Here is a 20,300-nt window from a genome sequence, read left to right on the forward strand (position 1 = left end):
CACCTTCCTGAACTGATACATGCTACAACATGAAGTTGTCCAATGGACAAAGAGAAAAAATAATTCATATAGAGAGCATGAGCAAAGGTATGAAATGTTTGTATAATAGAAACAAGCCATTATAAATAGAGTAGCTAGAGATGCATCTGAAAAGTTAGCTAGGGAGTAGGTTATGAAGACTTAAATCCATGCTAAGGCTTGTGAATTCAGAAATAGTAGAGAGCCAATGGAAGCTTTTAAACAAATGAAGAACGTCTGTATTTAAAACCATACTTAATGACAGTGTGGAGAATGAGAGATGAGAAAGACTTGAGTCCTGGAGAATATTTGGAAGGCTGTTGTAGTAGTCTAGGTCAGTGGTCTTCAGACCATTGATCACACATCCCCATTAATTAAAATTTGTTTGACAGTGTACTAAAAAAAAAATATATAGATGCATACACATTTCAAACTGTTTTAATATGTAACTGTAGAAAAATTAAAGGTAAGAAAGAAAACTTAGAAATGAACTATTTAAAAATATATTTAAATAACTTGAACTTTTCAGATTAATAGTACAAAAAACCCTAACTGAATATGTGTCTCATACACTTGAACTAAAAAAGTTGCAGCATGCTGAAAATTAATGAATGCAGTCCACTGTGAACTCTCTAAAAAAAAAAAAAAAAAAAAAATGAGACAAGAGTCTCACGCTGTTGCCCAGGCTGGAGTGCAGTGGCATGAAGATGTCTCACTGCAGCCTTGACCTCCTGGGCTCAAGCAGTCCTCCCACCTCAGCCTCCATAGTAGCTGAAACTACAGGCACACACCACCAGGCCTGGCTAATTTTTGTATTTTTTGTAGAAACAGAATTTTGCCATGTTGTGTAGGCTGGTCTTGAACTCTGGGTCTCAAGTGTTCTGCCCACCTTGGCTTTCCAAAGTGTTGGAATTACAGGTGTGAGCCACTGTGTCTGGCCTTATGTGTTGCAGAACTCCCATTACTGTCCTAGGATTCCTGGTGTGCCATGTGTTGCACCTGACCATCTAACATGGAATAAATGAAGGCACCAGTGTCAATCCATATTCATGAATTTCAGTAAATCTTAATTCCTACTTGTCAGATGAAAATTACAAATACGTTTAATTTTTTATTATACTTCAGCATAACCCTTGGCACCTCTGGTATGTATTTTCCTGGATTATAGGTAATGTATTCAAAGACACAGTGGCAGTAATGACAATGGAGGGCATACATGGAAGATTTAGAAAAATAATGGACAATTTAGGTGTGTAAGGAAAGGATAGAGATAAGAATGGTTTCATAGTTCCTAATTTGTGCAGTAGTAATGGTTTTAACAGAAATACAGATTCTGAAGGGATCTGTAGTATATACTATTTTGAATATTTGGAGGTTGAATTGCATAAGAAACATCAAAATGCACAAGTTCAATGGTTATTGGAAATAAGTGTTGAGCTCAGGAGATAAGTCAAAATGGAGATTGTAATTAGTCATCATGTAGGTGATAGTTAAAAACTGGGGAGGTATGTAAAGATAAAAGAACTGAGACTAGATCTCTGAGATACTATTATTTCAGGTTTGCCAGTGAAGACACAAAGAGATCAGAAAGGTAGGAGAACCAAGACAAAATACAAGCTGTTTCAGAGAAGGCAAGGTAAGGATTATGATATTCTTTTTTCTTTTCTTTTCTTTTCTTTTTTTTTTTTTTTTCTTTTGTAGACAGTCTTGCTTTGTCTCCCTGGCTGGAGTACAGCAGCGCAATCCCTACTCTCTGCAACCACTACTCTCTGGGGTCAAGCGATTCTCCTGCTTCAGCCTCCCAAGTAGCTGGGACTACAGGCCCACACTGTCAAGCCTGGCTGTATTTTTGGTAGGGACATGGTTTCACCGTGATGCCCAGGCTAATCTCAAACTCCTGAGCTCAGGCAATCTGCCCGCCTCCGCCTCCCAAAGTGCTAGGATTACAGGCTTGAGCCACCACGCCTGGCCTTAAGGATCATGATTTTCAAGGAACAAAGTTTGATTACAGTGGCAAATGCGAAACAAAGCCAGGAGTGTAAAGACTGAAAATGCACCATCATACATGGCAGTTAAGTCGGTGACCCAGCCTGGAGCAGTCGCTCACACCTGTAATCCCAGCCCTTGGGAGGCCGAAGTGGGCAGATCACTTGAAGCCAGGAGTTTGAGACCAGCCTGACCAACGTGGTGAAACCCCATTTCTACTAAAAGTACAAAAATTAGCCCGGTGTGGTGGTGCACGCCTGTAATCTCAGCTTGAGTTACTTGGACGGCTGAGAGAATTGCTTGAATCCAGGAGGCAAAGGTTGCAGTGAGCTGAGATCATACCATTGCACTCCAGCCTAGGCAACAGAGCGAGACCATCTCAAAAAAAAAAAAAAAAGGAAAAGGGAAAAAAAAGAAGTCGGTGGCCTGAAGAAGTGTTCTGAAAGAGAGCTGTTAGTGTCAGCCAGATTGAGTTAATATTTTTTTTCACAATCTAAAATAATTTGTCAATTCTTTGTGAATACTAGAAATGTTTACTGCATTGGTATGTTATATACGATTATAACAGTTTTCACCCCTGTGAAACTTCCAATCTAATAGAAAAAAAGAATTCACGTATGAAATGGCTACAAAGATAGTCTGTAGTAAAATGTTCTGTATGAGCCGGGCATGGTGGCTTATGCCTATGATCCCAGCACTTTGCGAGGCTGAGGCAGCCAGATCACTTGAGGTCAGGAGTTCAAGACCAGCCTGGCCAACGTGGTGAAATGCTGTCGCTACTAAAAATGCAACAATTAGCTGGGCATGGCGGTGCGTGCTTGTAATCCCAGCTACTTGGGAGGCTGAGGCATGAGAATCTCTTGAATCTGGGAGGTGAAGGTTGCAGTGAGCCAAGATTGCACCACTGCACTCCAGCCTGGGCAACAGAGTCAGACTCTGTCTCAAAAAAAGAAAAATGGGCCGGGCGCGGTGGCTCAAGCCTGTAATCCCAGCACTTTGGGAGGCCGAGGCGGGTAGATCAGGAGGTCAAGAGATCGAGACCATCGTGGTCAACATAGTGAAAACCCATCTCTACTAAAAATACAAAAAATTAGCTGGACATGGTGGCACGTGCCTGTAATCCCAGCTACTCAGGAGGCTGAGGCAGGAGAATTGCCTGAACCCAGGAGGCGGAGGTTGCAGTGAGCTGAGATTGTGCCATTGCACTCCAACCTGGCTAACAAAAGCAAAACTCCGTCTCAACAAAAAAAGAAAAAAAAAAAGAAAAATGCTCAGTTTGGATTTTATATTATAAAATATTAAAATTTTGGCCAAGTGCAGTGGCACATGTGAGGCCTGTAATCCTAGCACTTTGGGAGGCTAAGGCAGGAGGATTGCTTGATGCCCGGATTTCGAGGCCAGCTTGGGCAACATAGGGAGACCCCTTCTGTATGAAAAATTAATAATTTAGCCAGGTATAATGGTGTACACCTATAGTCCTGGCTACTTAGGAGGCTGAGCTGGGAGGAGTACTCACTCCAGGAGTTTGAGGCTGCAGTGAGCCATGATTGCGCCACTGCATTTCAAACTCTGGGTGACAGAGCACAATCTGTATCTTTAAAAATAAAAAAAAAAAGTATTAAAAATTTGATCTACCCTGCACTTTGGGAGGCCAAGGTGGGCAGATAACTTGAACTCAGGAGTTCAAGACCAGCCTGGGCAACATGATGAAACTCCATTTCCACAAGAAATACAAAAATTAGCCAGGCATGGTGGCACACTCCTGTAGTCCCAACTACTCAGAAGGTTGAGACAGGAGGTTGGCCTGAGCACAGGAGGCAGAGGTTGCAGTGAGCCAAGATTGCACCACTGTACTCCAGCCTGGACGTCAGAGCTAGACCTTGTTTCAAAAAAAAAGAAAGAAAGAAAGAAAAAAGATCTAAAATATAATTCTTTTCTTCTCTATTTGCACACCTTTTTTTTTTTTTTTGAGACGGAGTTTCGCTCTTGTTACCCAGGCTGGAGTGCAATGGCGCGATCTCGGCTCACCGCAACCTCCGCCTCCTGGGTTCAGGCAATTCTCCTGCCTCAGCCTCCTGACTAGCTGGGATTACAGGCACATGCCACCATGCCCAGCTAATTTTTTTGTATTTTTAGTAGAGACGGGGTTTCACCATGTTGACCAGGATGGTCTTGATCTCTCGACCTCGTGATCCACCCGCCTCAGCCTCCCAAAGTGCTGGGATTACAGGGTTGAGCCACCGTGCCTGGCGCCTATTTGCACACCTTAAATTTTATCTTGTTGCAAAAGTATTTATTGCTTACCTTCTCTGTTAGTAACCACAGAATTATAAAAGTAAGTTCAAGATTGGAAAGATACAAAGAGAAACTGCCGGCTGTTTTAGTTGTGTTTTATAAACCTCTGGATGATTTTGACATCTTGTTATACCTTAGCAATCTTCTTTCTGTCTATTCTGTAGTCGTGGATGATGTGAATAGACTTTTTCGGAAAATATTCTTTCATGTTGTCTTCTGTAGACTAGAATAGTATTTTTCATTCTGCCTTTTGGGAGCAGAGGATTAAGAGGTACCTAATAAAGTGAGATGAAGGTAGATCTCTATGAGCTTATAGTATATGGCTCACAGGAAAATAATTTGCTCTCCTCTTCTTTCATTAAAGTTTCTCTCTCCTACCATTTTTCTGCTGTATGAGTCAGGAACTTACTCATATAGTTCGGTAAATTTCAGAACTTAATGAAATTACTATTAAATTTTACCTTGTAGTCTGTGCACCAAAGCGTGATGGAGTCAAAAGAGTTGGTATTAGAATGTAGGAAATAGTAATTGAGGTAGAGTGGTAGGATAGGCTGTACCCCTTTAAAAGATCTAATATACTCAGGTAGATTTCATTTTTTGAATAATTGCCAGTTATTAAGGATTCTTAAATTCTAGCTGAGGTTCTAAAAAATGCATCACAGTATAATTATGCAAGAAAGGAAGCCACTAAAGATTGGTTAGACTTTCTTATCCAAAAAAAAAATATGTTTACTCAGATTTTATTTCCCAAGCACTGTTTTAGAAGTTAAAATATTTTATATATTTTTATTAGTATAGTTTTACTACTTATAGTAAACTAAGAACTGGTTTAACAATATACATTTAAATATTTTGCCAAAAGTACTATATTCGAACAAAAGATTCCACTCCTAACCCTGTTGTTATAATAAAAGACTGGTGTTATAAAATATAGAGGAAACTCAGTTATCAGTTTGTGTTTATATGTTAATTACCAGCATTATTCCTTTTTTGTGTTAATATACTATATTTGATGCTAAAGCATTGTAGTATATTCATTTGTTATTTGGAAGACTTCAGTATAATTCTTGAAGTATATTTGTGAGATAATTATGCTTAAATTTAAATATAAAATACGTATTTGCTTTAATCTCCAAATTACTTTCACTAATATCCCATTTGATTCCTGAGACTATTATCTCATTTTTATTGATAAAGAAACTAAAGTTGGAGAGGTTAAATAACTTTCTTAACAATTTAGTGACAGAATGGGACTAAAAACTCATGCCTATTTATTTCAGTACTTAGGTTATCATAGATCTATCTATAGATAGATCTATCTAGATCTTAGATCTATCTATAGATAGATCTATATATATATATATATATATTTTTTTTTTTTTTTTTTGAGACGGGGTTTCGCTCTTGTTACCCAGGCTGGAGTGCAATGGTGCGATCTCGGCTCACCGCAACCTCTGCCTCCTGGGTTCAGGCAATTCTCCTGCCTCAGCCTCCTGAGTAGCTGGGACTACAGGCACACGCCACCATGCCCAGCTAATTTTTTTTTGTATTTTTAGTAGAGATGGGGTTTCACCATGTTGACCAGGATGGTCTCGATCTCTTGACCTCGTGATCCACCCACCTCGGCCTCCCAAAGTGCTGGGATTACAGGCGTAAGCCACCGCGCCCGGCCGAAGTTATCATGTATTTTAAAGGTTTGGTTGATAGTTTTCCAATTCCAAGTTTCAGCATAATACAGTAGCACCTTTGCTGCTATAGCTGACTAGATGGCTTAGGAAACTAGATAAATTACTATTATAAAGAGTTTTTTTCTCTAGTTCCACATGCCTACCTGTTAAAGATTCTAATAAACTACCCTTTTCCATAATATCCTTTGAGATAAGAAATGAGAATTTGCTGTCCCTAGATTTGTCATTTTGTTAGCTTGCATACTAAAATCTGCTGGATACCCATATTCCCAGCTACTCAGAAGGCTGAGGCAGGAGGATCACTTGAGCTCAGGAGTTCTGGGTTACAGGGAGCTATGATTGCATTACTCGAGCCTGGGCAACAGAGCAAGACCTGGTCTCAAAATTTTATTTATTTATTTATTTATTTATTTATTTAGCTAAAATTCTAAATACATGAATTTGGCCAGGCACAGTGGCTCACACCTGTAATCTCAGCACTGTGGGAGGCTGAGGTAAGAGGATTGCTTGAGCCCAAGAGTTTGAGACCAGCCTGAGCTGGTGAGACCCTGTCTCTTAAAAAAAAAAAATTCTAAATATGTGAATTAATTATATTATATTAGTGAGCAGTTAAGAAACATAATAATAACTCTTGGTCCTCATGAAAGATGATTCTCTTTGTAGCATAGGTTTTGTCAGTTATGACTGTTGAGTGGAAAAATTGACCAGTGTACTAGAGAATTCTACTACTATTTCCTTAAGGCTCTGAACTGAATTGTCAAATGTAAGTGTAATTATTTATAAGAGTAATATCTAATGCCATGATACAATTTACTGTGATAAAATTTACAATGTTTTATTTTTTGGTATTTTTTAAATTAAATTTTACTGTAAGAGGGTATCACGGATTTTTCATTTTAATCTTAAATTTATATCTTCCCTGACAATTGGTCATATAGTTGCTCTTTGAACAGTTCTAGCAAAGATGAACTCAGGCACTTTATAAGGTAGTGTAATCCACTTTTGAGTAACTCTTGTGGTTAGAAAATTGTGGAAATTTTGTTTCAAAATCTAACTCTGTCTTATGTTCCAGTTATTTTTCCTAGTTCTTTGTTCCCACATACAATGGACTTTCTACTCAGTTTTTCACATGACAGTCTATCAAAATAGCCAAAGATGTATTCTTTAATTTTTTTGAGTCTTTCTTATTCCAGACTGAAAGTCCTTGGTTTGATTTATTTTTACTCACATTACATGAGTTTCTATCAGGATTGCCTTCTTCTTGTTATCTTTGAATTTTTAGGGTAAGGTCTTATATTTTTCACAAATTGAACAGAGTACTCCAAAATGTAAAATGATCTATGGTAATATATGGTGGGATAGTCACCTGCCTTAAGTGGGTTATCTGAGTACTTAAATATATGCAACCTCCGTTTTTTATTTTTGAGGAAGCCACATCATACAATTAGCTCATCTGGGGCTGGTAGTCATTTAGAGCCTTTTTCCACAGCAATAGTGGGTAAGTTGAGATCCTCTAATTTGTTCTGATTACAGTTGAACTGTTCAGACGTAAGTATTTAGCTATTACAGTTGCCCTTATTATGTTTCTTCTTCATTTTGTTCATTGTTGTAGTTGTTAGTAGCTTTTTTAACACACTAATTTTATGTTTTTAACATGCTAGTCATGTCTTCCAAGTATGTGTTGTTGGAGGTTTCTTAAGTAATAAGTATTTACTGATTACTTACTATATGTAGGGCACTAGATATGTTTCCTTTTCATATGGTATTGATAGTTTTCTAAGGTGGAAAGTTATTCCAGTGTTCAAGTATACTTAGAAAAAGTAGGGGAACTTACCCTGCCCCTTAATAAACTCTGGTAATTGTGGAAACATATGGTACTGGCACAAGAACAGTCAAACAGACCACTGGGACAGTATAGAGAACTCAGATTGATTTATATATGAGAAGTGAATGAGATAAAAATGCCATTACAAGTTGATTAGTTAAGTATAAGCTGTTTAGTAGGTGATAAGAGGAAACCTGTTCACTAGATGGAGATAAATAAAATGGGTCCTAGCTATTTAAAAAGAAGAACCAAAAAAATGTAGACAAAACTATAAAATGAATAAAACATTTGTCTTTGTGACTTAGTATTAGAAAAGTATTAATACTTCAAAAGCTTGAAGTCATAAGGTGAAATTTAATTTGATAATGTTCTCAAATTTATTAGTAATAAGAGAAATCTAAATTAAAATGTGCTTTTAGTTTATACCAATTAGGCCGACAAAAATTAGAAAGCAAAGCTGGATAATGCCACATATTGGCTGGACGTGGAGAAATAGGAGTCTCAAGGAGTGCAGATTAGTGTAGTCATTCTTGACGGCAATTTGGCAGTTCATCATTTACCTGATAAAATTCACTTTGATCTAACAGTCTGTTTCTGGGTCTATAAGTAGAGATTAAGTCTCACACAGGTTCATAAGGGGACATGTACGGAGATACCATTTCAGCATTGTTTTTGGTGTCTGGCAACTAAAGATGTGAATCTGCAGTGCTGGGGGAGTGGATAGACAACATGCAGAGTGTTTTGCATCAATCAGAAACAATGAACCAAGTCACTGAAATTGCATACAACCATTTTTTTTTTTTTACAGATAAATCTTTTAAAAATATACCACAGCAACATGAATAGGTTTTAAAAAATCTAACATAGAGCGTAAAGGTAGGAATATACACAAACAGAAAAATGTTAATCAAACAAATTAGAAGAATAACTTCTTGGGAAGCGGAATGGGGATCGGAAATGGAGATGGAAAAAAATTAGTCAACTAGTTAGAAGAGTGGTATTATACAGATGATGATAACATATTATGAACTGAGGAGTATGATTAAATTTTTTGTACCCAAGGAATAAAAGTGGGGCTTGGGAACTTATTTAGCAGTGAATATAAATTGGGTTGGAGTGAAAAAACAAACAAACCAACCAGAAAACTAAGAACATAAAAAACTTAAAATAATCCAGGTACAAGGACATGAGGTTTTTCTTTAGGATTGTGGTAATTGGGAATGGAAAATAAAGAACTGGTGTAAGAAATATTGCAAAGACGTGGAGTCAGTAACCAGTTGAGTAAAGAGATGAGCCAAGTTTTGAATCTGGTAACTAGGAAGATGGAGATACTATCAGTTAAACAGGAGTAAAAAACAGAAGATAACCAGATTTAACTCAGATGAGTTAAATGTGTCGAATTCAATTATAGATATAGTCCATTGGAAGTTGCAGCATTTCATTGAGGTAGATTTTTCACTGTTAGAACGTTTATTGAGGACATACTATACATGTGTGTGTGTGTGTGCATGTGTGTGTGTATCCAGGAGATAGATAGATAGATAGATAGATACATACACACACACACAGACACACACACACACGTATGTCTGTATATTTTTGTTAAAACTGTAGTGAAATGTGGTATATGTATATATATATGTGTGTGTATATATATATATATTCTGCTTTGGTATATTAGTATACATTTATATATAAATATATATATATATTTTTAATTTTTATTTTAAGTTCAGAGTTACATGTACAGGTTTGTTATATACGTAAACTTGTGTCATAGGGGTTTATTGTATGAATTATTTTGTCACTCAGGTATTAATCCTAGTACCCATTAGTTATTTTTCCTGATACTCTCCCTCCTCTCACCCTCTACCCCATTGTCTATAGTTTTCCACTCTGTACCCGTGTGTTCTCATCATTTAGCTCCTACTTACTAAGTGAGAACATACAGTGTTTGGGTTTCTATTCCTGCATTAGTTTGCTAAGGATAACGGCCTCTAGCTCCATACATGTTCTACAGAGAACATGATCTTGTTCTTTTTTATGGCTACATAGTATTCCATGGTGTATATGTACCACATTTTCTTTATCCAGTGTTCCATTGATGGGCATTTAGGTTGATTCTGTGTCTTTGCTATTGTGAGTAGTGCTGCAGTGAACATATACATGCATATGTCTTTATGATAGAACAATTTATATTCCTTTGGATATATATGCAATAATGGGATTGCTAGGTTAAATGGTAGTTCTGTTTTTAGGTCTTTGAGGAATTGCTGCACTGCTTTCCACATGGTTGAACTAATTTACACTCTCACAACAGTGTATAAACATTCCATTTTCTCTGCTACCTTGCCAATGTCTGGTTATTTTTTGACTTTTTTTTTTTTTTTTTTTTTTTGAGATGGAGTTTTGCACTGTCACCCATGCTGGAGGGCAGTGGGGTGATCTTGGCTCACTGCAACCTCCCCCTCCTAGGTTCAAGCAATTCTCCTGCCTCAGCCTCCTGAATAGCTGAGATTGCAGGTGCCTGCCACCACGCCCAGCAAATTTTTGTTTATTTAGTAGAAATGGGGTTTCACCATGTTGACCAGGCTAGTCTTGAACTCCTGACCTCAGGTGATCCACCTACCTCAGCCTCCCAAAGTGCTGGAATTATAGGCATGAGCCACCACACCTGGCCTACTTTTTGACTTTTTAATAGTAGCCATTCTGACTGATGTGACATGATATCTCATTGTGGTTTTGACTTGTATTTCTCTAATGATCAGTAATGTAGAGCATTTTTTTCATGTGTTTGTTGGCTGCATGTATGTCTTCTTTTGAAAAGTGTCTGTTCATGTCCTTTGCCCACTCCTTAATGAGGTTGTTTTTTTCTTGTAAATTTGTTTATGTTAAAGCAGGATTTTTTTTATTCCTAAGATGTTTTGGCCTTACTATTTCAGTCTCCTCCATTTTGATCCTTAGAGTGATGTGACTGGGTTTCCCAGAATTAGTAAGGTTGAAATTATATCAATTTACTGTTGAGTAAAAACACACATGACGAAATGGTTAAAACATCCCAAAAAATTAGATCTGTAAAATTTCACCTATGAAACCAGATTTAGGTTGGATGCAGTGGCTCACAGCTGTAATCCCAGCGCTTTAGGAGGCCAAGGCGGGCAGATCACCAGGCCAGGAGTTCGAGACCAGCCTGGTCAACATGGTGAAACTCCATCTGTACTAAAAACACAAAAAGCAGCTGGGCATGGTGGTGCGCACCTGTAAGCCCAGCTCCTTGGCGCCTGAGGCAGGAGAATTGCTTGGGCCTGGGAGGCGGAGGTTGCAGTGAGCCAAGATCACACCTCTGCACTCCATCCTGGGTAACAGAGCAAGACTCCGTCTCAAAAAAAAAAAAAAATAGAAATCAGATTTAGTATAAAATGGCAGAAAATCATTGAAATTTGCTCTGAACTCAAAAATGAATAGGTGAATCAAATTTTTGTTGTAAAATTTACTCTAGAAGAGACTTGATATTGTTTTCAGTAGTTTAGTAAAACAAAATTGAAAAAGGAGGCGGGGAGGGGGGAAGAAACTTTGTGCCAAGTAGAAAATTGCTTTGGGTATCAAGTCATCTTGATTTTTCTGTTCCAGAAAATGCTGGGTTCCGCCCCACTTGACTGAGGTAGACTTGAATCTTTTAAATTAGTTTTAGATTATACCAATACTATGTGAATATGTTCTCATTGTAATATATTTAGATTTTATAAATAAAATAAAAGTGACCCTGTGACCCTGTCACTTCCTTCTCCAGAGGTAATCACCATTTGGAATATACCCTTTCAGATATCTTTTCTCTGCTTTTACAAATGTGCTTAAAAAAAATAAATACTGATTTGTGAAAATCTGGTATTCCCTGTATAGTATGTAATTTTTAGATGTGTAAGTCTCAAATATCTTTCTACGTCAGTTACATTGGATCAAATGTTTGCTGGATAAAAATGGAGGTTTTATAATATCCTTACTGGCTAGGTACTGTAAGGATAGGAGGAGAAAGGAATACAGTTACGTGTGCTGCTCTCAAGAGGCTCACAGAAGGATTAAAACATATAATCATTATAATAGACAAAGTGTTCTAATAGAGATATGTACCAGGTGTTTTGTTGATACAGAGGAAAGAATATCTACTCTTTGAGAAAGAGGTGACTATGTTAGGGAGTGTTTAGAGATGGTGAAAGAGATTTTGAATCAGTTTCTAAGAATATTTTGCAGGTCAAATGTGTCTTGGAATGATTGAGTAATTTGCTCACTTCATTCTTTGTCTTGTGAACTGCATGCCACCTTTGGCCAATAATCAATCTTTTTGGTGTCTTAAGCCATGGTTCTAAAAGCAAAATCTTTATAATATATGAATGTCTTTAAGAATTTTGACAGCTTTAAACAGTGCCAGAAATTACTTCAGTTAATATTTTTATATTTCATCTTGCAGAGGATTATGTGAATTTATTGTTTCCCTTCTTTAGGGAGGTGGTTGACTCAATGGTTCAGCATTTTAAAGTAACTATATTTGGAGACCGTAGACCAGTTTATGATGGAAAAAGAAGTCTTTATACCGCCAACCCACTTCCTGTGGCAACTACAGGGGTAAGATAAGCATTCCTGTATTAAAAAGTTATATTTTTAAGTGTCTTCTTTTACACACATTTATTACCATTTTTATTATAATCCATATGTATGTATTTATCATTGTTTTTAACTTTTTATTTTGAAATAATTTCAAACTTACAGAAGAGTTGCAGGAATCATACAGAAAACTCTCATATACCCTTTACCTAGATTCATCAAGGTTCTGAATGTTTTCACATTTGTTTTATTTTTTTTCTTTCTCTCTTTTACATACATGCTTATTTTTTTCCTGAACCATTCACAAGTAGGTTGCATATACCATGCCCCTTATTTATTTATTTGAGACAGGATCTCCTTTGTCACCTAGCTGGAGTGCAGTGGTGTGATCTTGGCTCACTGCAACCTCCGCCTCCCAGGTACAGGTGATTCTTGTGCCTTAGCCTACTAATTAGCTGGAATTACAAGTATGAGCTACCATTCCTGGCTTTTTTTTTTTTTTTTTTTTTTTGTATTTGTAGTAGAGGCGGGGTTTTGTCATGTTGGCCAGACTGGTCTCAAACTCCTGACCTCAAGTGATCTGCCCAGCTTGGCCTCCCAACGTTCTGGGATTACAAGCGTGAGCCACCGCGCTAGGCTAATATTTAATACTTCAATACATATTCCTAAGAACAGTGATTAAAACCCCTTGTACAGTTATCAAGTTCATGAAACATTGATATGATACTTTTATTTAATCAACAATACAAATTCCAGTTTTATCAATTGTTCTAATGATGCCCTTTAGCATTTCTTTTCCCCTCTGTTACAGAATCCAGTCCAGGATCATGATATAGATACCATGTCTTTCTTTCCCCTGCTTTTTTTTTTTTTTCATGACAATAACATAGTTGAAGATTATAGGCAAGTTATTTTGTAGAATGTCCTTCAGTCTGGGTTTGTCTGATGCTTTCCCTTGATTACATTCTGTTCATGCATTATTGGCAGGAATATTATATAAGTGTTATTTCCTTATCAGTTCATCATATCAGGAAGCACACAGTATGTATTTGTTCCATTATTGGTGATGTTAACTTTGATCATCTGATTAAATTAGTGTCTGCCAGCTTTCTCTGATTGAGCTATTCTTTTTCTCCTTGTAGTTAATAAGCATCTTGTAGGGAAATTCTTTTTCTAATTGTGATAAAACATATATAACATAAAATTTACCATCTTAACCATTTTCATGGTACATCTCAGTGGTATTAAACACATTTGCATTGTGTAATCATCACCACCATCCATTCCCAGAATTGTCTTTATCTTTTAAACTGAAACTCCATATCCAATAAACAGTATCCATTGGTCCCTCCCCTCAACTCTGACAACTACCATAGTACTTTCTTTTTTCTTTTTTTTTTTTTTTTATGAGAGGAAGTTTCGCTCTTGTTACCCAGGCTGGAGTGCAATGGCGCGATCTCGGCCCACCGCAACCTCTGCCTCCTGGGTTCAGGCAATTCTCCTGCCTCAGCCTCCTGAGTAGCTGGGATTACAGGCACGCGCTACCATGCCCAGCTAATTTTTTGTATTTTTGGTAGAGACGGGGTTTCACCATGTTGACCAGGATGGTCTCGATCTCTTGACCTCATGATCCACCCGCCTCGGCCTCCCAAAGTGCTGGGATTACAGGCTTGAGCCACCGCGCCCGGCCTACCATAGTACTTTCTATCTCTAAATTTCACTATTTTATGTACCTCATGTAAGTGAAATCAGAGAGCGTTTGTCTTTTTATGACTGGCTTATTTCACTTACCAAAATTTCCTCACTGTTTATCCACATTGTTGCATGTGTTAGGATCTCCTTCCTTTTCAAGGCTAATTTTCCGCTGTATATATATAATACATTTCGTTTATTCCTTCATGCATCAATGGACACCTTTTGGCTATTACAGATAATCCTGCTATGAACATAGATGTAGAAGTACTGAGACTCTGCTTTCAGTTCTTTTGGATATATACCCAGAAGTAAATTTGCTGGGTCATGTGATGATTATTAATTTTTTGAGAATCTGCTATATTGTTTTCCAAAATGGTTGCATCATTTTACATTCCCACCAACAGTGCACAAGAGTTCCAAACTCTCACTTCCATGCCAACACTTGTTTTCTGGTTTTTTTGTTGGTTTGTTTTCTAATAGTAGCCATCCTAGTGGGCATGAGATGGTATCTCATTGTGGTTTTTGATTTGCATGTCCCCCAACAATTAGTGATGTTGAGTATAATTTTTTTTTTTTTTTTTTTTTTAATTTGAGACGGAGTTTCGCTCTTGTTGCCCAGGCTGGAGTGCAATGATGTTGAGTATAATTTTGTGTGCTTATTGGCCATTTGTATATCTTCTTTGGAGAAATGTGTAGTCAAGTCCTTTGCCCATTTTTTGAACTGGGTTGTTTGTTTTGGGTTTTGGGTGGTGATTGTAGTGAGTTGAAGGAGTTATTTTTTTATTTTATTTTTTTTAGGTAAACTTAACCAATACCATCATAGGAGTTCTTTATATATATTCTGGACATTAACTTCTGTATTCTGGAGGTTAACTATATATATCCTGGATATTAACTTCTTATAAAATGTATAATTTGCAACTATTTTCTCACATTTCACAGGTTGCCTTTTCACTCTGTTGATTGTGTCCCTTGATATACAGAAGTTTTAAATTTTGAAATGGGAAATACTTCTAAGGATCCTGTTGCTCATTAGATTTTTTGGCAATTGATTATTCTTGAAAGGATTACTACTATGTAGAAGTGGTGATTTTCTTTTTTTCTTTTTTCTTTTTTTTTTTTTTTTTGAGACTGAGTCTTGCTCTGTCGCCATGCTAGAGTGCAGTGGCATGACTGATCTCGGCTCACTGCAACCTCTGCCTCCTGGATTCAAGCAATTCTCCTGCCTCAGCCTCCAAATAGCTGGGACTACAGGCATGTACTACCACCCCGGCTGATTTTTTGTATTTTTAATAGAGACAGGGTTTCACCGTGTTAGCCAGGATGGTCTCAACCGCCTGACCTTGTGATCTGCCCGCCTCAGCCTCCCAAAGTGCTGGGATTACAGGGATTAGCCACTGCGACTGGCTAGAAGTAGTGACTTTCTAATTCTGCCATTCCTTCTTCATATAGTCATTAATCTGCTGAAAGGGAGAATATTTTCTTTTACTCTGTTTGTTGATTTCACTGCCCAGACTGTCCCAGATTTGACCAGTGGGAACTCTTGTAAGCTGACTCCTGTGTCCTTTTGAAATGACGCTTTTTGAGGAATGCAGTCCTGCATCACCTAAAACGATGGGGATATACTCCAAGAAATGCATCTTTGGGCAATTTTGTCATTGTGCTAACATCATAGAGTATACTTAGACAAACCTAAATGGTATAACTTGCTATGCACCTACACCATTTAGTATGCCCCTTTATTGCTACAGACCTATGTAGGATATACTGAATACTGTAGGCACTTGTAAGACAATAGTAAACATTTGTGTATCTAAACATATCTAAATTTGGGAAAGCTACAGTAAAAATACATTATAAAAGGTTTTTAAAATGGTACACCTGTATAAGGCAGCTTCATTAATCTAATAGGACCACTGTGTGTTTGTGGCCCATTGCTGACCCAAAATCATTATGCAGTGCATGACTCTACTTCATTACTTTCTGGCACAAGATGCTCCTGGTTTATTTTATGTTTCTCTGCTGCAGTCCTGCAACTAACCATTTCTCTGAGGAGCTCTGGTTTCTTTGAGTTGGCAAATGCAATTTTGAAATTAAAATTTGGGTATTGGTGTGTTCATTGCTGCTGGGGTGTATGTGCTTCTAATCCCTTTCAATGGATAGAGGTAAGAAATATATAAATAAGTAGATAAATATAATAAAAACATATTACACTTTATATGGTAAATCTAACACACACGTATATGTGAAACACACACACACATATATGAAATCATAAGTTCACACCCGATTCTTCCAATTCCAGTCTGTGCCCCATGGGATTCTCTTTTCCTTACTCCATATCATATTTGTATCTTCCTTCTTCAGTTAGATTCCTGGCTCCTCAAAACATCACCACTCCTTCTCATTTGCTGAGTCCTACAGTACATATAAAATAGTTTGTGGGCCGGGCACGGTGGCTCACGCCTGTAATCCCAGCACTTTGGGAGGCTGAGGAGGCTGGATCACAAGGCCAGGAGTTCAAAACCAGCCTGACCAACATGGTGACCTCGTCTCTACTAAAAATACAAAAATTAGCTGGGTATGGTGGCACACGCCTGTAATCCCAGCTGCTCACGAGGCTGAGGCAGAATTGCCTGAACCTGGGAGGTGGAGGTTGCAGTGAGCCAAGATCATGCCACTGCACTTTAGCCTGGGTGACAGAGTGAGACTTCATCTCAAAAAACAAAAAAAAAATCATTTATGAATTACTATGCTCAGACCACTACAGAAAACAAACCTACTAATGCATTCAAGGCTGTATTTTGTATGTAGCTCTTCTTCTAAATCCACCCTTTCTCTGCCTCTGGAATGAAGACTATTGTCAGTATTCATACCATGTTCAAGAGTTACTTGAATTAGTACTTCCTTTTTCCTTTCTTTCAATGTGGTTATGCTATTTATTTGAAATTTATTTTAGTTCATTCGATTCTGGTTTAATTTTTTCCCTCTATTTTTATTTGCTTATTGATTTAGACAGGGTCTCGCTCTGTAACCCACACTGGAGTGCAGTGGCACACTCATGGCTCACTGTAGTCTCAACCTCCGAGGCTCAAACGATCCTACTGCTTCAGCCTCCTGAGCAGCTAGGACCACAGGCATGTCTTGCTCTGTTGCCTGGGTTGGTTTAGAATTCCTTGGCTCAAGCAATCCTCCTGCCTCAGCATCCCAAAGTGCTGGGATTACAGGAGTGAGCCACCACACCCGGCCTAAAATTGGTTTTGTTTTGTTTTGTTTTTGAGGTGGAGTCTCACTCTGTCTCCCAGGCTGGAGCAAGGTAGCACGATCTTGGCTCACAGCACCCTCCACCTCCTGTGTTCAAGCGATTCTCGTGCCTCAGCCTTTCTAGTAGCTGGGATTATAGGTGCCCGCCACCACACCTGGCTAACTTTCGTATTTTTAGTAGAGACAGGGTTTCACTGTGTTGGCCAATCTGGTCGAACTCCTGACCTCAAGTGATCCGCCTGCCTCAGCCTCACAAAGTGCTGGGATTACATGCATGAGCCACTGCACGTGGCCTTTTTTTTTTTAATATGTAGAACTTTAATATGATTCCAAATGTCAAAATTATATCAAAACATATACTCAGAGTTGTTTGGTCCTTATTTTTTCCAGTCCATTCTCTCCCATCCTTTGAAAGTAACTAGTTCTTTGTTTCTGGTTCATGCTTCCTCTGTTTCTCTTTGTAGAAGTAAGCAGATATGTGAATATTTTCCTCCTTTCACACGTAAAAGATGTCATACTATTTGTAATCTTTTGTACTTTGCTTTTTCACTTAACAGTATAGCTTCAAAATTTATTCCACAGCAGTTTCAAGAGATTTTTCTCATTCTTTTTTCATAGCTGCATAAATGTTGGAGCATTTAGGTAGTTTCTAGAACTTTGCAATGACACATAATGCTGGCATGGGTAACTATGTTATTTAAATTTTCTCTACAAAAAAATAAATGGCATATTTTAGTCTATTGATATTTTAATTTTTACCATGTTTTCTCTTAGATATTTTTGTAAGTTAAATCTAAAATAATTGTATTTATCTTTTTCAACATTTACTAGTCAACTCTTTTTCCCATCAACAGGTAGATTTAGACGTTACTTTACCTGGGGAAGGTGGAAAAGATCGACCTTTTAAGGTGTCAATCAAATTTGTCTCTCGGGTGAGTTGGCACCTACTACATGAAGTACTGACAGGACGGACCTTGCCTGAGCCACTGGAATTAGACAAGCCAATCAGCACTAACCCTGTCCATGCTGTTGATGTGGTGCTACGACATCTGCCCTCCATGAAGTGGGTGCTTCTACTTTTTCTGTCTTTAGATTTTAATCTCCCAAGAATGAATTTTGCAGCCTTCCCTTGGTTCACCTTTATTTGTCATATATTTTGATTGTTCAACTGAAATGTTGAACAAGAATAGCACACATACAAATTCATTGACAGGAGTACGTTACAGAAAATTATCTGGCTTTTGCAAATAACTATACATCATTAGCTCAGCTAGTCTCATGAATAATTTTATAGAAAAATGCCTCACCCTTACTCTTAGGATCTAAAAGTTTTAACTAACAGATCTATTTTCAGATGTATTTCTTTAGTTATATTATCTTGTTTTAAAAGCAGTTTCACTGTTTATACAATAATATCAAATTGTGTTGAATTGCTTTTTGTTAACCCTAGGACCTCACGTGTAGGGTATGTGCCTGTATGTGCACGCACGTCTACCAGTGTATTTTTTATTGTTTGGTTGGAGTTTTTTTGAGACATGGTCTCACTCTGTCGCCCAAGGTGTAGTGCAGTGGCACAGTCATGGCCCACTGCAGCCTCAACCTCCCAGGCATAAGCAGTCCTCCTACCTCAGTAGCTGGGACCACAGGTGTGTACCACCATGCCTGGCTAATTAAAAAAATTTTTTTTTTTGTAGAGATGGAATCTCCCTATGTTGCCCAGGCTGGTTTCCAACTCCTGGACTCAAGTGAATCCTCTCACTTTAGCCTCCCAGAGTGCTGGGGTTACAGTGTGAGCTCCCACACCTGACTCAGTATATTTTTTTAAAGAAAAATAGTATGTCTTGCAAAGACATGTATAGAAATATCTTTTTTTTCTTTTTTTTTTGAGACGGGGTTTTGTTCTTGTTACCCAGGCTGGAGTGCAATGGCGCGATCTCAGCTCACTGCAACCTCTGCCTCCTGGGTTCCGGCAATTCTTCTGCCTCAGCCTCCTGAGTAGCTGGGATTACAGGCACGCGCCACCATGCCCAGCTAATTTTTTGTGTTTTTAGTAGAGACAGGGTTCACCATGTTGACCAGGATGGTCTCGATTTCTTGACCTCATGATCCACCCGCCTTGGCCTCCCAAAGTGCTGGGATTACAGGCATGAGCCACCGTGCCCAGCCAGAAATATCTTTTTGATCAATAATTATTTACTTGTTAACATTTTTAAGGTTGGAACTGTTAATTTTTAAAAACTTATTTTTTTAACAAATTATTTTAAATAAAATTTATTCTTATTTCAACTAACAGTTTTGAGAAGTGAAAATATCAGTAGATTTTTTCATTTAGAGTGGGTAGTTTTTGCTTTCACAAATTTGGAACATGTTTAGTTTCATATATTCATAATGATATGCATCATTATGAGAAATTAATTGTGCTCTAGTCTTCCCTTTTCTGCAGATTTAAATACTTGTATGAGAAGGAAAGGATTGAACATTGCCATTTTAATTTTTGTAGATACACACCTGTGGGGCGTTCCTTTTTCTCAGCTCCAGAAGGATATGACCACCCTCTGGGAGGGGGCAGGGAAGTGTGGTTTGGATTCCATCAGTCTGTTCGGCCTGCCATGTGGAAAATGATGCTTAATATCGATGGTAAGGGAACTAAAGCCATATTCTGTATTGGGTGGTAGATTTCTGTATGATGTGTATACATACATTTTATATCTAATTATACATACTAGAGTCTTGAAGTAATATTTGGACATGTATCATGATCTACTGGAAAAACATTGTATTTTTATTTCATTTAGAAAGCCTATAGCACTTGTCTTGAAATGCTGCTAAACATAAAGCAAGAGCATGAAGACAGATTTAAAAGCCCTGACTTGGTTATCTGAGCAATCTTCTATTATAACTCACTTTTGCCCTTTTAACTCTAAGCCAAC

At 37.8% G+C, this 20,300-nt stretch overlaps 1 protein-coding gene across 5 annotated transcripts in view; it reads left to right on the top strand.

Annotated features, from left to right (window-relative positions):
* The window catches only part of AGO3 (argonaute RISC catalytic component 3), a 132,586-nt gene that overhangs the window by 25,101 nt on the left and 87,185 nt on the right, over positions 1-20,300 (top strand). For 4 of the 5 annotated variants that reach the window (XM_074380511.1, XM_074380512.1, XM_003937513.3 and 1 more), the window contains 3 exons: positions 12,312-12,432; positions 18,225-18,433; positions 19,871-20,007. In XM_074380511.1, the coding sequence (XP_074236612.1) occupies positions 12,312-12,432; positions 18,225-18,433; positions 19,871-20,007 (467 nt within the window). Of the gene's footprint in view, positions 1-1,576; positions 1,655-12,311; positions 12,433-18,224; positions 18,434-19,870; positions 20,008-20,300 lie in introns of all 5 variants that reach the window. The other variant, XM_074380513.1, reaches the window with a different exon arrangement.

The sequence above is a fragment of the Saimiri boliviensis genome, chromosome 11 (assembly GCF_048565385.1).
Source record: "Saimiri boliviensis isolate mSaiBol1 chromosome 11, mSaiBol1.pri, whole genome shotgun sequence".
Classification (NCBI taxonomy): Eukaryota; Metazoa; Chordata; class Mammalia; order Primates; family Cebidae; genus Saimiri; species Saimiri boliviensis.